The sequence below is a fragment of the Rhinoraja longicauda genome, chromosome 33 (genome assembly GCF_053455715.1).
Source record: "Rhinoraja longicauda isolate Sanriku21f chromosome 33, sRhiLon1.1, whole genome shotgun sequence".
Classification (NCBI taxonomy): domain Eukaryota; kingdom Metazoa; phylum Chordata; class Chondrichthyes; order Rajiformes; family Arhynchobatidae; genus Rhinoraja; species Rhinoraja longicauda.
The window spans coordinates 16,606,714-16,620,788 of record NC_135985.1 but is presented as its reverse complement, the minus strand read 5'-3'; the positions used below and the strand labels follow the sequence as shown (position 1 = coordinate 16,620,788).

The following is a 14,075-nucleotide window of genomic DNA, read 5'->3' as shown; positions in this document are numbered from 1 at the left end:
AAATTGAAGGAAATTTGAAATACTGAACACATATTAGATCTTTTGTTGTCTGAAGAGGTGCTTGAGGTGGGTTTTTCCAATTGATTCGATGTGTGCTTTCGGCAATTACATTGGAAAGACATCTGGATAGGTATGGGAAGAAGAAACGTTTAGAGGGATATGGGTCAATTGTGGACGAATGGGACTGAGATGATTGGAGAAAAGGGCTTGCTTCTATGCAATATGACTCTGACCCAAAAGTGTTGAAGACCATTCTCTGGAGACACTGGAGGTCTGAAATAACATTGTGCAGGGTGTAGTGTGTCAGGCATCATCTGTGGAAGGGAAAACAGTTTAATGATGGTGAACAAACACTAAGTGCTGGAGTAACTCGGCGGGTCAGGCAGCACGTGTGGAGGGAGTGGGTAGGTGACATCGAGTTGGTACCCTTCCTCAGGCTAATGATGGTGCCTCATCATGGCCGTCTGCATTGAAATTTTACGACCATACGGCCCTTCAGTTGCTGCTCACCCTTCCCTGAGGGACAATTGGCTGTTAAAGTGCAGTTCTACTCATGGGTGCCTGATAGACTCTCCCCAACTTATGCTGTCTGAATTTCAGATTCATTGAGTAAAAGTTGAGTAAAAGTTGTTTGTAAATTTTAAAATATGAAAAATAAAAGTGCTACTAATTAAAAACATAACAGCCGTTGAAATTATGATGGAAAAAGCGCTTGCTTAACGTTGCCTATAAAATGAATGGTAGCATAAAGCAAAAGAGTGAGATGAGTTATCTGCCTCATTTGCAGATACTTGCAAGGGCTTCTGACATCCAGCATGGTCCTGCCTTCAGACAGGAGCAAGGCGATGAGTTTTTAAACCTGGCAGGAAGGTCAGTGTGGGAATGGGAAGGGGAGTTAAAATGGTTAGCAACTGGGAGATCCAGCAGGCCTGGAGTATTGGTTCTACAATCTCAGTAGTGGGAATTGAACCTTCAATCTGTTGAATTAAGAGACGGTAATATCTGCCAAGCCAGGGTCATACCATGGACTGTATTGCACCAGAGTACATACTTTATTCAAAGTGGTGACTGTTGACAATGGACCTTCAAAGATGTTAAGGACACAAGAGACTGCAGAGGCTAGACTCTGGAGCAACAAAAAAAACTGTTGGAAGAACTCAGAAAGCCAAGCAGTGTCTGTGAAAGGAAACGAGTTGTCAACATTTCAGGTCAAGATGCCACATCAGTTCCTCCAGCAGTTTGTTTTTCCTTTAGCTGGTTAAAGAACATGTTACAATAATACCTTCATAGTGTGCTGCTCCTTCTGACTCAGTGCCAAATTGGTTTCGGCTGGAAGATGTCTTTGATCTAGGTTCTGTGGCATTTCAGCAGCCTGCAATTTTTAAGGAAAATAATGCAATCACTTTAAATACAGGATTTTCCAATTATGAAACAAAGTCTCAAGCTTGTGTGCGCTGAATTATCTGTGATTGAATATCTGTGTGGCTCAGTTCCTTCACCGCTCAGTTGACATTTAACATGACCTTTCCTCTGATCTAACTAAACTTTGAATCGGTGCTGCAGCAAGAGATTAGATAATAATTACAGTTTTGGTTTCATACAAACAGCAAAAGATAAACAGGTGCTGTGCAGATGATGTGGTGCCCAATCCTCATTTCCTCTTTACAAGGTTCTGTCCCAATGAATAAACACTTCGCGCGTATCAGCTTCTGAGTTAATATAAGAAAATAACTGCAGATGTTGGTACAAATCGAAGGTATTTATTCACAAAGTGCTGGAGTAACTCAGCAGGTTGGGCAGCATCTCGGGAGAGAAGCTTCTGAGTTAAGATGCTTCTTTGTAAACTGGCGATGGTTTGTAAATTAATGGTAGTCTACAATGAGATGTGGAGTTAGAGGTACAGAATAAATGGTGGATGACAACGAGTTGTGGGGTCAGAGGTGCAGAACTGATGGCGGTCCCATAATGGGATGGGAGATTATTGGTATGGAAATAATGGTGGTCCACAGTGAATTTTGGGGTTAGAGGTGCAGAACAAATTGACGTCTCCAATGATATGGGAGGTTTGGGATCCGGAATAAACCTCCTTCCATTAAAATTATATTGGACTTCGATATTCAAAATTCAGTATTCTGCATTTCAGCCTATCTCCACTCAAAAAAAGAATGTCTTCATTGATAATGGTCAAAGGAGTGTGCCCAGGATTCAGCAGGCTGTGCCCACATTTGAGGAAGGCTCCACAAAAGATTGGAGCCTAATGGCCATCTTTCTGGAACTGCCGTAGCAACGACTCCAATACCAACAAAACAGGAAGAGGTAAACTGGTCCCCGTAATTGGATTTGTTATTTCAGAAAAGTCGGCATCTCAGAAAAACGGATCCATTTAAAGTGCATTTAACAGTGGCAGCAGACTTCACTGCTGATGTCTTCACTGCTTTTCAAAATCTCCTGGAATTATCCACTGTGTGATCACCCTTGGTGCTCTACAGCCTGGAGGTTTAAGTAGACATTTTAATGCAATTCAATTTCCTTCTTTCCAAAAAACAGGTAATGACCTTGCGTAATCACAAAAGCCCTGATCCAAGATACCCATTTATACAGTCATGCTGATTCTAAAACACAGATTGAAATGTAATCATCTTTCCTGTCCGCCTTCCTCTACATCATTCTCAAATTTCACGTTAGCTTTGAAAACAGCATGATTGCCGGCGTGGAGAACCGTGAAACAAAGAGGTGGAGGACAGCTGTAATTGCCAACAGATGGCAGATCACAAAAACTGTCAAGAACCAATTTCCAAGTGCAATGGCTTACTGCAGGATAAAAAAATTTACAATTGTAGAAAATAATCTTTAGAAAATCACTAGATATCTGAGAAGGGTGATAGGTAGTGATGCTGCTTCATAGCACGAGTGACCCGCATCTATTCCTGCATCTGCTGATGGCTGTGCAGAGTTTGCACGTTCGCTCTGCGATCAAGTTGGCTTCCTTCTGATGCTCCTCCCGTTTCCTCCCCCATGCCAAGGATGAGTGGGTCGGCAGGCTAAATGGCAGCCCACACCCCTTGTGTAGATGAATCAGAGGGAAGTGCATTGGCATGTGACAGAATAGGTTCTATAGAAATAAGTGGGGAAAAGGGATTCTCCAAGGCAATCTAGATTCATTGCACAAAATGGACTCCATCAATGCATGAAAAATACTGTGTAGCCCAACTCAATGGAAAGACTGGTATATATTGTCCATTTCTGCTGAATTTACTGGGCTATTTGAGATCGTAGGTATGAGTCTTATCAGGGAGAGGACAGCAGAATGAGATTGAGAGGGAAAATAGATCAGTCATAATTGAATGAAGGAGTAGACAGGATTGGATGTATGGCCTAATTCTACTCCTATGTTTTTTTGGTGAGTAAGGAGACCCATATAGGCCTTTGAAAGTCTTTATTGAACCAAATGGTAAGTTTTTAGAAGTTTCATGGTCACCTCTACAGAGATTAGCTTTTTACTCCAGGTTTAATTACTTGAATTAAATTCCCATTTTGCTCCGGTGGGATTTGAACTTGCATCTCAGGAATAACAGTCCAGGTCACCAGCTTTAGTTGTTAAACTAACTAAACCATTAGATATCAGGCAACATCCGAGAGTGCGGCAAAGGAGTTCTTCCCCACCACCCCCCGAGATTCCCTGCAGGAAGTTTGGGTTGGACATTAAGGGAAAGGGGGAGCAGACGAAGGGTTAAAATGGAGAGGTCAGTGAGGGGACAACAAAAGAACCCAGTGAGGGGATGAGAGGGGTCGGAGTCAGCAAGATGCAGAACTGTTGAGGATTGCATATAGAGATTGGGCAAAGGCTTGGTATGTTTCAGTTCATCTTTGTCCTATGAGGGTGCACATTAGGTTCGAGCATAGAGCCAAGCCTCCAATTGCCAATTATTCCCATCAGACCAAGAAGGCACACTACATTTTTTTTAAATGCACCAGTATCATTCACTCAAACCATTCTCAACTCCAAAGGTAGGCCGAGAATTCATTCAGCCTATGAAAAGAATCATAGTCAGAACAGGAATTGTTGGAAACATTCAGCTGGCTTGGCAGCACCTCTGGAAAGAGAAGCAGAGTTAACTCAGTGCTGTTGAAAGGACTTGAATCCAAAACATTGACCGTTTCTCTCTCCACAGATTCTGCATGACCTGCTGCGTTTCCAACATTTCTTGCTTTATTTCAGATTTCCGATATCTGCAGGTCATTTACTGAAATGTTTCAGTGCAGTATTTTTCAAGACTCACCTGAGAAAAGTGGGGTAATTTCACAGTGGATTCTCTCACTGTGGGGGTAAAAAGGCAAAACGTTAACAGCATGAATTATTAAAACAAATTCCACCTTCCTCTGCAATCCAGATTGTATAATTCCTGAACAAAGGTTAGCAAGAAGCAATCCATAGACCAACATCTCGGAAGGCACCTCTTCGGACCTCAGACAAAGGCAGCAGACAAGAATGCACCTGACACGTGACACCCCAAGCTGACATGGATGCAAGCACCAGTCTTTCTATTGCTGGGTCTATGTCCTGGAATTCCTTCTACAACAGCACTGAGGGAGCGCCTTCAACAAAAAGTGGCGGCACGGTGGCACAGCGGTAGAGTTGCTGCCTTACAACGAATGCAGCGCCGGAGACTCAGGTTCGATCCTGACTACGGGTGCTGTACTGTACGGAGTTTGTACGTTCTCCCCGTGACTTGCGTGGGTTTTCTCCGAGATCTTCGGTTTCCTCCCACACTCCAAAGACATACAGGTTTGTAGGTTAATTGGCTGGGCAAATGTAAAAATTGTCCCTAGTGGGTGTAGGATAGTGTTAATGTGCGGGGATCGCTGGGCGGCGCGGACCCAGTGGGCCGAAGGGCCTGTTTCTGCGCTGTATCTCTAAAAAAAAAGACTACAACAGTTCAAGGAATGGGGAATAAATTTTGGTCTATCATCATGACACCCACAATTCATGACTGAATAGACAAAAGTTGCCCTACGTTTGGTTGTCGCAAATGGGAACAATTCAACATGCAGAAAGACAACTTCTACATACAATATTCGTGGAGTTGTATCGCAGTCTGAAAAACCAATAATTCAAAGTCCTGTTCATAATGTGAAAATTGTTCATAATGTGAAAATTCTAACTAGAACAAAAGTGTTGAAACAAGAAACTAACCTTTCACATTGACAAACATTCACAAAGTGAAAAGCCAATAACAGGGAGCACATAAAAGAAAAGCCCCAGATTGTGTCTGACCTCAGGGCCACAGAGCTGTGCAGCAGAGCAACATGCCCATCGGCCCAACCCGTCCATGCTGATCAAGTTGTGTAATTGAGCCAGTCCCACTTGCCTTTGCCTGGGCCACATTGTCCAAATCTTTAGAGGCGGCACAGTGGCACAGCTGGTAGACAGGCTTCCTCACAGTGCCAGAGATCTTGGCTCGATCCTGACCTCTGTGCTGTTTGGGTGAAGTTTGCACATTCTCCCTGTGACCGCATGGGTTTCCTCCGGGTGCTCCGGTTTCCTCCCCCATCCCAAAGGTGTGCAGGTTTGTAGATTGATTGGCCTCTGCAAATTGCCCCTAGCATGTAAGGAGCGGATGTGAAAGTGGGATAAAATAGAACTAGTGTGAACAGGTGACCGATGGTCAGTGTGGAATCTGAGCCAAAGGGCCTGTTTCCAGGCTGTATCTCTAAACTCTGTCCTGTTTGTGTACCTGTCCAAATGTTTTTCATATGCAGCATTTGTTCCCGCCTCTACCACTTCCCCTGACCTATTGATTTTCCGCATTGATTTCATTTCATATTTGAAGAATAGTTTGCAGGAATACCCAGAATTCTAGTTAACCTTTATATCGGAGTCAATATCCTTAAAGCAGCCATTATCACACGCTGGCTGTGGGAGCCTGCTGTAACCAAATTGCTAGCCAGCCAGCTACAATACAATTTCATAAATGCACTTCAAAGTGGCTGTAAACAACTCTGGCATGTCCAGAGATGATAATAGATACTTTGGAAATGCTACTTCCCATTTTAGGATCCCCACATCTTGCACTTTCGCTATCGATTGTATTTTAAATTGAAGAATTGTGATTAAGCGAAGCACAACGTTTGTCATTCCAAACCCAATGAATTAAACAATTTACAAATGGCCATAAAGTATTGAAGCACACAGGAGAGGGAAAGAAACTCAGCCACTTTTGCAATGAAATAAAAACTAAACATCTCACATGGATAGAGAATTGGTTGGCAGACAGGAAGCAAAGAATAGGAATAAACGGGTCCTTTTCAGAATGGCAGGCAGTGGCGAGTGGAGTGCCACAAGGCTCGGTGCTGGGGCCGCAACTATTTACAATATATATGAATGATTTGGATGATGGAATTAAAAGTACCACTTGCAAATTTGCAGATGACACAAAACTGGGTGGCAGTATGAACTGCAAAGAGGATGCTAGGAGGTTGCAGGGTGACTTGGACAGGTTGAGTGAGTGGGCAGATGCAGTATAATGTAGATAAATTTGGGGTTATCCACATTTGCAGCAAAAACAAGGAGGCAGATTATTATCTCAATTGAGTTATATTAGGTAAAAGGGAAGTGCAACGAGACCTGGATGTCCTTGTACACCAGTTACTGAAAGTAAACGCACAGGTACAGCAGGCAGTGAAGAAAGCTAATGGCATGTTGGCCTTCATAACGAGAGGATTTGAGTAGAGGAGTAAAGAGGTCCTTCTGCAGTTGAATAGGGCCCTGGTGAGACCACATCTGGAGTATTGTGTGCAGTTTTGGTCTTTAATTTGAGGAAGGACATCCTTGTTATTGAGGTGGTGATGTGTAGGTTCACAAGGTTAATCCCCTGGATGGCGGGACTGTCATATGAGGAAAGATTGGAAAAACTGGGCTTGTATTCACTGGAATTTAGAAGGATGAAAGGGGATCTTATAGAAACATATAAAATTATAAAAGGACTGGACAAGCTGGATGCAGGAAAAATGTGCCCAATGTTGGGGGAGTCCAGAACCAGGGAGCACAGTCTAAGAATAAAGGGGGGGGGAGGGGACATTTAAAACTCAGGTGAGAAAAAACGTTTTCACCCAGAGAGTTGTGAATTTGTGGAATTCTCTGCCACAGAAGGCAGTGGAGGCCAATTCACTGGATGAATTTAAAAGAAAGTTAGATAGAGCTCTAGGGGTTAGCAGAATCAAGGGGTATGGGGAGAAGGCAGGCACGGGTTACTGATTGTGGATGACCAGCCATGATCATAATGGCGGTGCTGGCTCGAAGGGCCAATGGCCTCCACCACTTATTTTCTATGTTTCTATGATTTAAAGCAATAACAATTATTAGAATAACAAACAATAATAAATCAATTTAAAATCTTACAGGGGTGATAACATAAGGGCAGAAAGGCAGCAGACAGCTGGAGACCATCTTGGAAGTAAGTGAAGGATGAATGAAAAACATTCATTTTCCAGTAAATGGGAAAAAAAGTGGCCAATTTGGGAAGTTTACGACAATATAAAAGTCAAGGAACAGGCTTATAAAGTTTCCACAAATGCTGTTGACTCAATGAATGGAAGAATTTAGAACCAAGACATTTTTAAAGACAGACAAGATAAAATTTAAGAACAAATTAACGAGAATCATAAAAACAAGCTTCTATAGGAAGGCCAAAAGGAAAAGTGAAGCAAGGAGAAAATGTTGATCTCTTACTGGGAGAATGTAATGGGCAATTAAGAAATAGCAGAGACGTTAAACAAACACTTTGTCTATGTTCATGGAGACAAAATAATCCTGCCAGAAATCCCAGAGAACCAGAAGTCTAGAACAATGGGGTATTGAAGGAAATAAGCAACAGAATAAAAAAAGTTATTAAGAGAAGCAAGAGAGGAGATTATAAGGGTCTTGGAGTTCCTATCAACTTCCCTAGCCAGAAAACTGTTGAGTATCAAATGTTGTTCCTTTGTTTAAGAAAGGAAGCAGAGATAATCCCGGGAATTCTATGCCTTGAGAAGTTGATGAAAATGCGCAATGACGGCAAGGCGACAGTTGTTTCCTACATGAATTTTAGTAAGGTATTTGATAAAGTCCCACATGATAGGCGGATCCGGAAGATTAAGATTCACGGGATTTACAGTGACTTAGTCGTATGGATTCAGAACTTGCTTACTCACAGAAGGGTTGTGGTGGAAGAACATTATTCTGGCTGAAAGTCTGTTACCCGAAATCCCTGGAGTTTGTAGAGATCTATGCTGGGACTGCTGTTGTTTGAGATGTATACAAGTGATTTGGATGTGAATGTAGATGGGTTAGTTAGTAAATTTTCAAATGACACCAAGTTTGCTGGTGTTGTAGAGAGTCAAGAAGGCTGCCAAGCATACAGTGGGATACAGATCAACCACAGTAACGAACGGAGAAATGGCAGATGGAATTAAATTCAAGCAAGTGTGAGGTGCTGCACTTCAGGAGGTTGAATGTAAGGGGAAGGCATACAGTTGATGGGAAGACCCTTAATAACTTTAATGTACAGAGGGATCTTGTAGTCTAGGACCTTAGCTCCCTGATAATGGCAACACAAATAGACAGTGTGGTAAAGAAGGTGCATGGTATGCACACCTTAATTGGTCGGAGCATTGAGTACAAGAGTCAGGAAGCCATGATGTAGCCCTATAAGACTTTGGTTAGGCTGCATTTGGAGTACTTCACGCTGTTCTGGTCACTCTGGTTACAGGAAGGAAGGTAGTGAAGACTGGAGAGGGCGCAGAAGAGGATAACCAGAATACTGTCTGGATTACAAGGAAGGGTTGGACAAACTTGGATCGTTTTTCCAAGAATGCCAGAGGTTAAGGAGGCCTGATAGAAGTATTTAAACTAATGAGAGCCATTGATAAGAGTTAGAACCTATTCCTTGGGTGGAAATGTCAAGGAGATGTTTGGGGCTTTTTTGTTTTGTTTACATAGAGTGTGCAGGGTGCCTAGAAGGCACTGCCAGGGGTGGTGGTGGAGGCAGATACAACAGCAGCGTTTAAGAGGCTTTCAGGTAGGCAAATGGAATGGAGAGGTATGGATCATGTAGGCAAATGAGATTAGTTTACCTTGGTATTAGGTTCCGCATCGATATTGTATCAATATTATATATTCTATGTACCATAGGCTGGAAAGACTAAAGGACGGGCCGGGTAGTAGGTTAATTGGTTACTGTAAAGTACCCCAAAGTGGAGAATCACAGAAGCTAATGGGCATGAGAGTGCTGGCTCGACGGGCTGAATGGCCTACTCCTGCACCTATTTTTCCATGAGAGTGACAATAGATCACAGGGAAATAAGTAGAGGAATGGGCTGAATGGCATCCTTTCATGCTATAAAGAAATACGAGTGCATAATGTTCTTCATTAGTTGAGAAGGTGCAGGATGCGTTGAGGTATGGACGTTGTTCAAATACATTTTGAAAATCATTGACTGCACTACATCCCAAATTATGATGGCAGCCAATAATACATAAACACTATAATTAGCACCTATGAACAATCCCGATAATCTTTCACATTACCTACAGGGTAATTAACTCAGGTTTTCAACTAATTGCTCATAAATCTGATGTCTGACGTTTAAATCACACACACACGTACACGCATCGCAGCTGTCCATACAGTTTAATTCTGCAACACTGCTGGGGTAATCCACTCTGCAATCAGGAGATGGCACTGTAGAGTTGCGTGTTAAACTCCAGAGACAGATTTAACAGAGTTAGTTTGAGTATTTCATTCAATTCCTTGCCCTCAAACATCTATTACAAGTTGAGCAAAAAAAAACTAATTGGTGGAGGAACGCAACGGTTCGGGCTACATCAATGGAGGGAAACTGACAGACAACGCTCCAGGTCGGGACCTTTCTTCCATTCTCATTTGCCACAATTAAGATATCTAAATTCAAAAGCAGGTTACCCAAACTGCAATGGTTTACACCATACTCATATTCACAGGAACTTTCCCCAGCAACAGCAGGAGATGCAACACCTGTGCTTATACCTCCTCCCTCAACTCCATCCAGGGTCCCCAATAGTCCTTTCAGGTGAGGCAGAGGTTCACCTGCACCTCCTCCAACTTAATCTACTGTATCCGTTGTTCTCAGTGTGGGCTCCGATATATCGGCGAGACCAATTGCAGACCGTGATTGTTTTGGTGAACACTTATTTTGGTTTGCCTTGGTCTATACGATTTCCCAGCTGCCAAACATTTTAACTCCCATTCCCATATAGACCCTTCTGCCCTGGGCCACCTCCACTGTCAGAGTGAGGCCATACGCAAATTGGAGGAACAGCACCTCATATTTCGCTTGGGCAGCTTACAATCCAGCGGTATAAACATTGATTTATCTGGTTTCAAGTCACTCGCATTCCTTCCCACCCCGCTACCCCAGCGGTACAATATCGATGCCCTACTAGTTCCACTGTTCGCAATCTTGTATCCCTTCTTCATCACCTCTTCACCAGCCAACAATGGACCATTATGGGCTCCACCCTTCCATGATCATCTGTTGCCAGTCCTGCTTTGTTCTGGCCTTTTCTTACTTCCAGTTCCTTCCCCTCTACTTTTAGTCTGAAGAAGAGTCCCGGCCCGAAACATCACCCTCCCTTTTTCTCCAGAGATGCTGCCTGGCCCGCTGAGACACTCCAGCACTTGGTGTCTACCTTCCTCATATTCACACGTATCGCCCTTTCAACTGATGCAGGAAAATGCTTTGTTGATCATCTCATGACATTACCTACCTCATCACAATTAACTGCTTTTTGTGGACAATTACAATATACTTCACCAGCTTCTGCTGGTACATTGAAGGAGCTATTCCATTAACAACATTCCACTATTCTTTCACCAGAGCGTTGCAATCTTTTTCAAGTACACATCCAATTCCTTATCAACAAGTATCGCTGAATCTATGACCCTGTCCTTTCAGGCAGCAGATTACCCTTGCGCCCTTTGAAGTATGTGAATAATAGTTTCATGCTTAACATGATTCACAGGCAATTTATCTTCGCTGCAGCAATCTTGTGCCTCATCCATGTCCAACACACTTCAGAATTACAACAAGGCTACGTTATTCAGACACGCACACATATTCATTCAAACACCCTTTGTGGCATCTTATTCTTGCTCAGATATATTAGGCAGATGGAAATTGTGATTCAGTCTATCTAAAGCACAGTTACTCCAAGAATCTCTCCAAATTGGCCAGTAAAAAAACTAACGTTTCAAAGCTGTATTTATCAAGTCATTTCACACACTGTGCTTTATACTGGCTCCAGACACTCAAATGACAAAATCAGGACCGCAACAAAGATAATGCATGGAATACAAATGAGCTGAAAGTCACAAGTGTATGTGCAAACCAGTAGCCCATCCCCTCCCGTGTGTAGTTTCCCGGCCGAACGTGTAAATGGGTGATTGCGTCAGATGTTTGGCACAGCATGGACCTTGGTGATGCAGGCCAGACAAGTCCAATGGTGTGACGGTCTATTCTTGGAACGAGCCAAGCGAAGCAAGTTATTCAATCCAAGAGGGCTGTGGAGGATGTTTATACTCCACTCCAGCCTCCTCCCACTTTATTTCACTCCATCCACACATACTTCTTATGCCTTTCAGCCTTTTGCTGTCGACCAGTCTCCTTAAATATCTCATGGTCAACTTCTAAGAAGCCTCCATGCAGCACCAATGTCATACTGTGCACAACACCTACCAGAGCTCATCACCGGCCCTTTACTCCTGGGCTCTCAGCTCCCCGTAATAACACTGCAACTCAGCCCCAATTTACTGGCTACACTGGAGTTTCCTTCTCAATGAATTTTTTTGCAGTTTTTAACTCTTATCAAAACTCTTCATTTCTAATATGTTTAAATTTCAAAATGAACATATAAAAGCATCAGTCTGAAATCCTTTAAGAAATATTCCACTCTTGTTATAAAACAACACCCAAGTTATTGCCAGTAATTTGGAATTCTGTTCTGATCTGTCCCCAGTTCCATTAAACCCCATTCCTAGTGTGTTTCACAGCCTCAAGAGATCCCAAAGTGGCAGCAAAGTTTAGCTATTGGTGCAATGCGAGGAAATTAATTCAATTGAAATGAATTGAAAGATACAGCATGGAAAAAGGCCTTTCAGCCCATCAAGTCCGTTGATCACCCTTTCACACTAACTCTTAAGTTATCCCACTTTCCCACCCATTTCCAACAAACTAGGAGCAATTTGCAAAGGCCAATTAACCTATAAACCCATGGGATGCGAGAGGAAACCGGAACAAGTGGAGTAAACCCACTCAGTCACAAGGAGAAGGTGCAGTTTCCACACAGAGAGCACCTAAGGTCAGCAGCAAACCCAGGCGCTGAGCCACACCATGTAGCTAGCAAACCGTGCATGGAAAGATCCCAATTCAGCTAAGTGATAGAGCAGACTGAAACATTTTGAGATGCAAGCAGTAAACGTTTGGCTCCAGGACACTTGGAATCTTAAATTCCTAACCGTGTGCCTCAATTGAAGGACAGCCTCTCTAACGGCACAGCATTCTCTCGACAGTGCACTAAAGGTGCCTAATCCCTGAATCTATAATCCTCTGATTCAGACAAAGTACAACCCAGAAATGAGGACAATGCGAAGCAAAATAAATTAAATGGTCAGATATCTTTGTATGCATCAATCATCTTACCTTTAACGGCCTTCTCCACTGTAGTTCTGATCAAAGTCAACAAGTCTGGGTTTTTGGAGAGCTGTGCATAGTGCAAGCACTGGTGACCATGCTGATCCACCATAGTTACATCAGCTCTGTGTTTTAACAGAACATCTACTGCATCTTTGCAACCAGACTTGCAACCCAGCATCAACGCAGTCCTTAAAATAAAAGTCCCATATTAGATGTTGAAAGCAAAGTACAGGGTCTCACTTGCAGAGGGCTCCAAATTAGTAGGGAAATAACTGCAGATGCTGGTTTAAATCGAAGGTAGACACAAAATGCTGGAGTAACTCAGCGGGTCAGGCAGCATCTCAGGAGAAATGAAATGGGTGGCGTTTCGTGTCGAGACCTTTCTTCAGACTGAAGGGTGTCGACTCGAAACGTCACCCATTCCTTCTCTCCCGACATGCTGCCTGACCCGCTGAGTTACTCCAGCACTTTGTGTCTAGCTCCAAATTAGTGATGGACGAAATGGATGTGGCACATCCACAGAAATGCAAGAGTAGACCAATCAGCCCTGCATACCTGCTCTGCCAACAAGATGACCAGTATTAGTAGTCACCTTCAGTATCATATTCCCCAAGCGTGTGTGTGTGCACGTGTGCGTGTGTATGCGTGCGTGCGGCGTGCGTGCGCAGAGTTTTGGTCCCCTAATTTGAGGAAGGACATCCTTGTAATTGAGGCAGTGGAGCGTAGGTTCACGAGATTGATCCCTGGAATGGCAGGACTGTCATATGAGGAAAGATTGAAAACACTAGGCTTGTATTCACTGGAGTTAAGAAGGATAAGAGGGGATCTTATAGAAACATATAAAATTATAAAAGAACTGGACAAGCTAGAAGCAGGAAAAATGTTCCCTGTGTTGGGCGAGTCCAGAACCAGGGGAGGCCATTTAAAACTGAGGTGAGAAAAAACTTTTTCACCCAGAATTGTGAATTTGCGGAATTCTCTGCCACAGAGGGCAGTGGAAGCCAAATCACTGGATGGATTTAAGAGAGTTAGATAGAACTCTAGCGGCTAGTGGAATTAAGGGATATGGGGAGAAGGCAGGCACGGGTTATTGATTGTGGACGATCAGCCATGATCATAATGAATGGCGGTCGGTGCTGGCTTGAAGGGCCGAATGGCCTCCTCCTGTATCTATTTTTTATGTTGCTATGTTTCTGTCTCGTGCATACCGAAGAGCAACTAAAGGCAGATTGGCCGGATTCTGTTCTGTGAATAGCATGCAACCTCACTAATAGTGGGAAGTAGGTTGCTTAGAAATAGTCTCCCAGTCTGAAGAAGGGCTGTAATCCGAAACATCACCTATTCCTTTTCTTCAGAGATCCTACCTG

The 14,075-nt window shown here is 43.2% G+C and overlaps 1 protein-coding gene across 1 annotated transcript in view; it reads right to left on the bottom strand.

Moving 5' to 3' along the window:
• Positions 1-14,075, bottom strand: part of LOC144608977 (uveal autoantigen with coiled-coil domains and ankyrin repeats protein-like) — a 127,323-nt gene that overhangs the window by 29,396 nt on the left and 83,852 nt on the right. The window contains exons 8-10 of the mRNA XM_078427259.1: positions 12,715-12,896; positions 4,281-4,318; positions 1,283-1,372 (exon numbers count right to left, since the gene is read on the bottom strand). Coding sequence (XP_078283385.1) covers positions 1,283-1,372; positions 4,281-4,318; positions 12,715-12,896 — 310 coding nt within the window. The remainder of the gene's footprint in view (positions 1-1,282; positions 1,373-4,280; positions 4,319-12,714; positions 12,897-14,075) is intronic.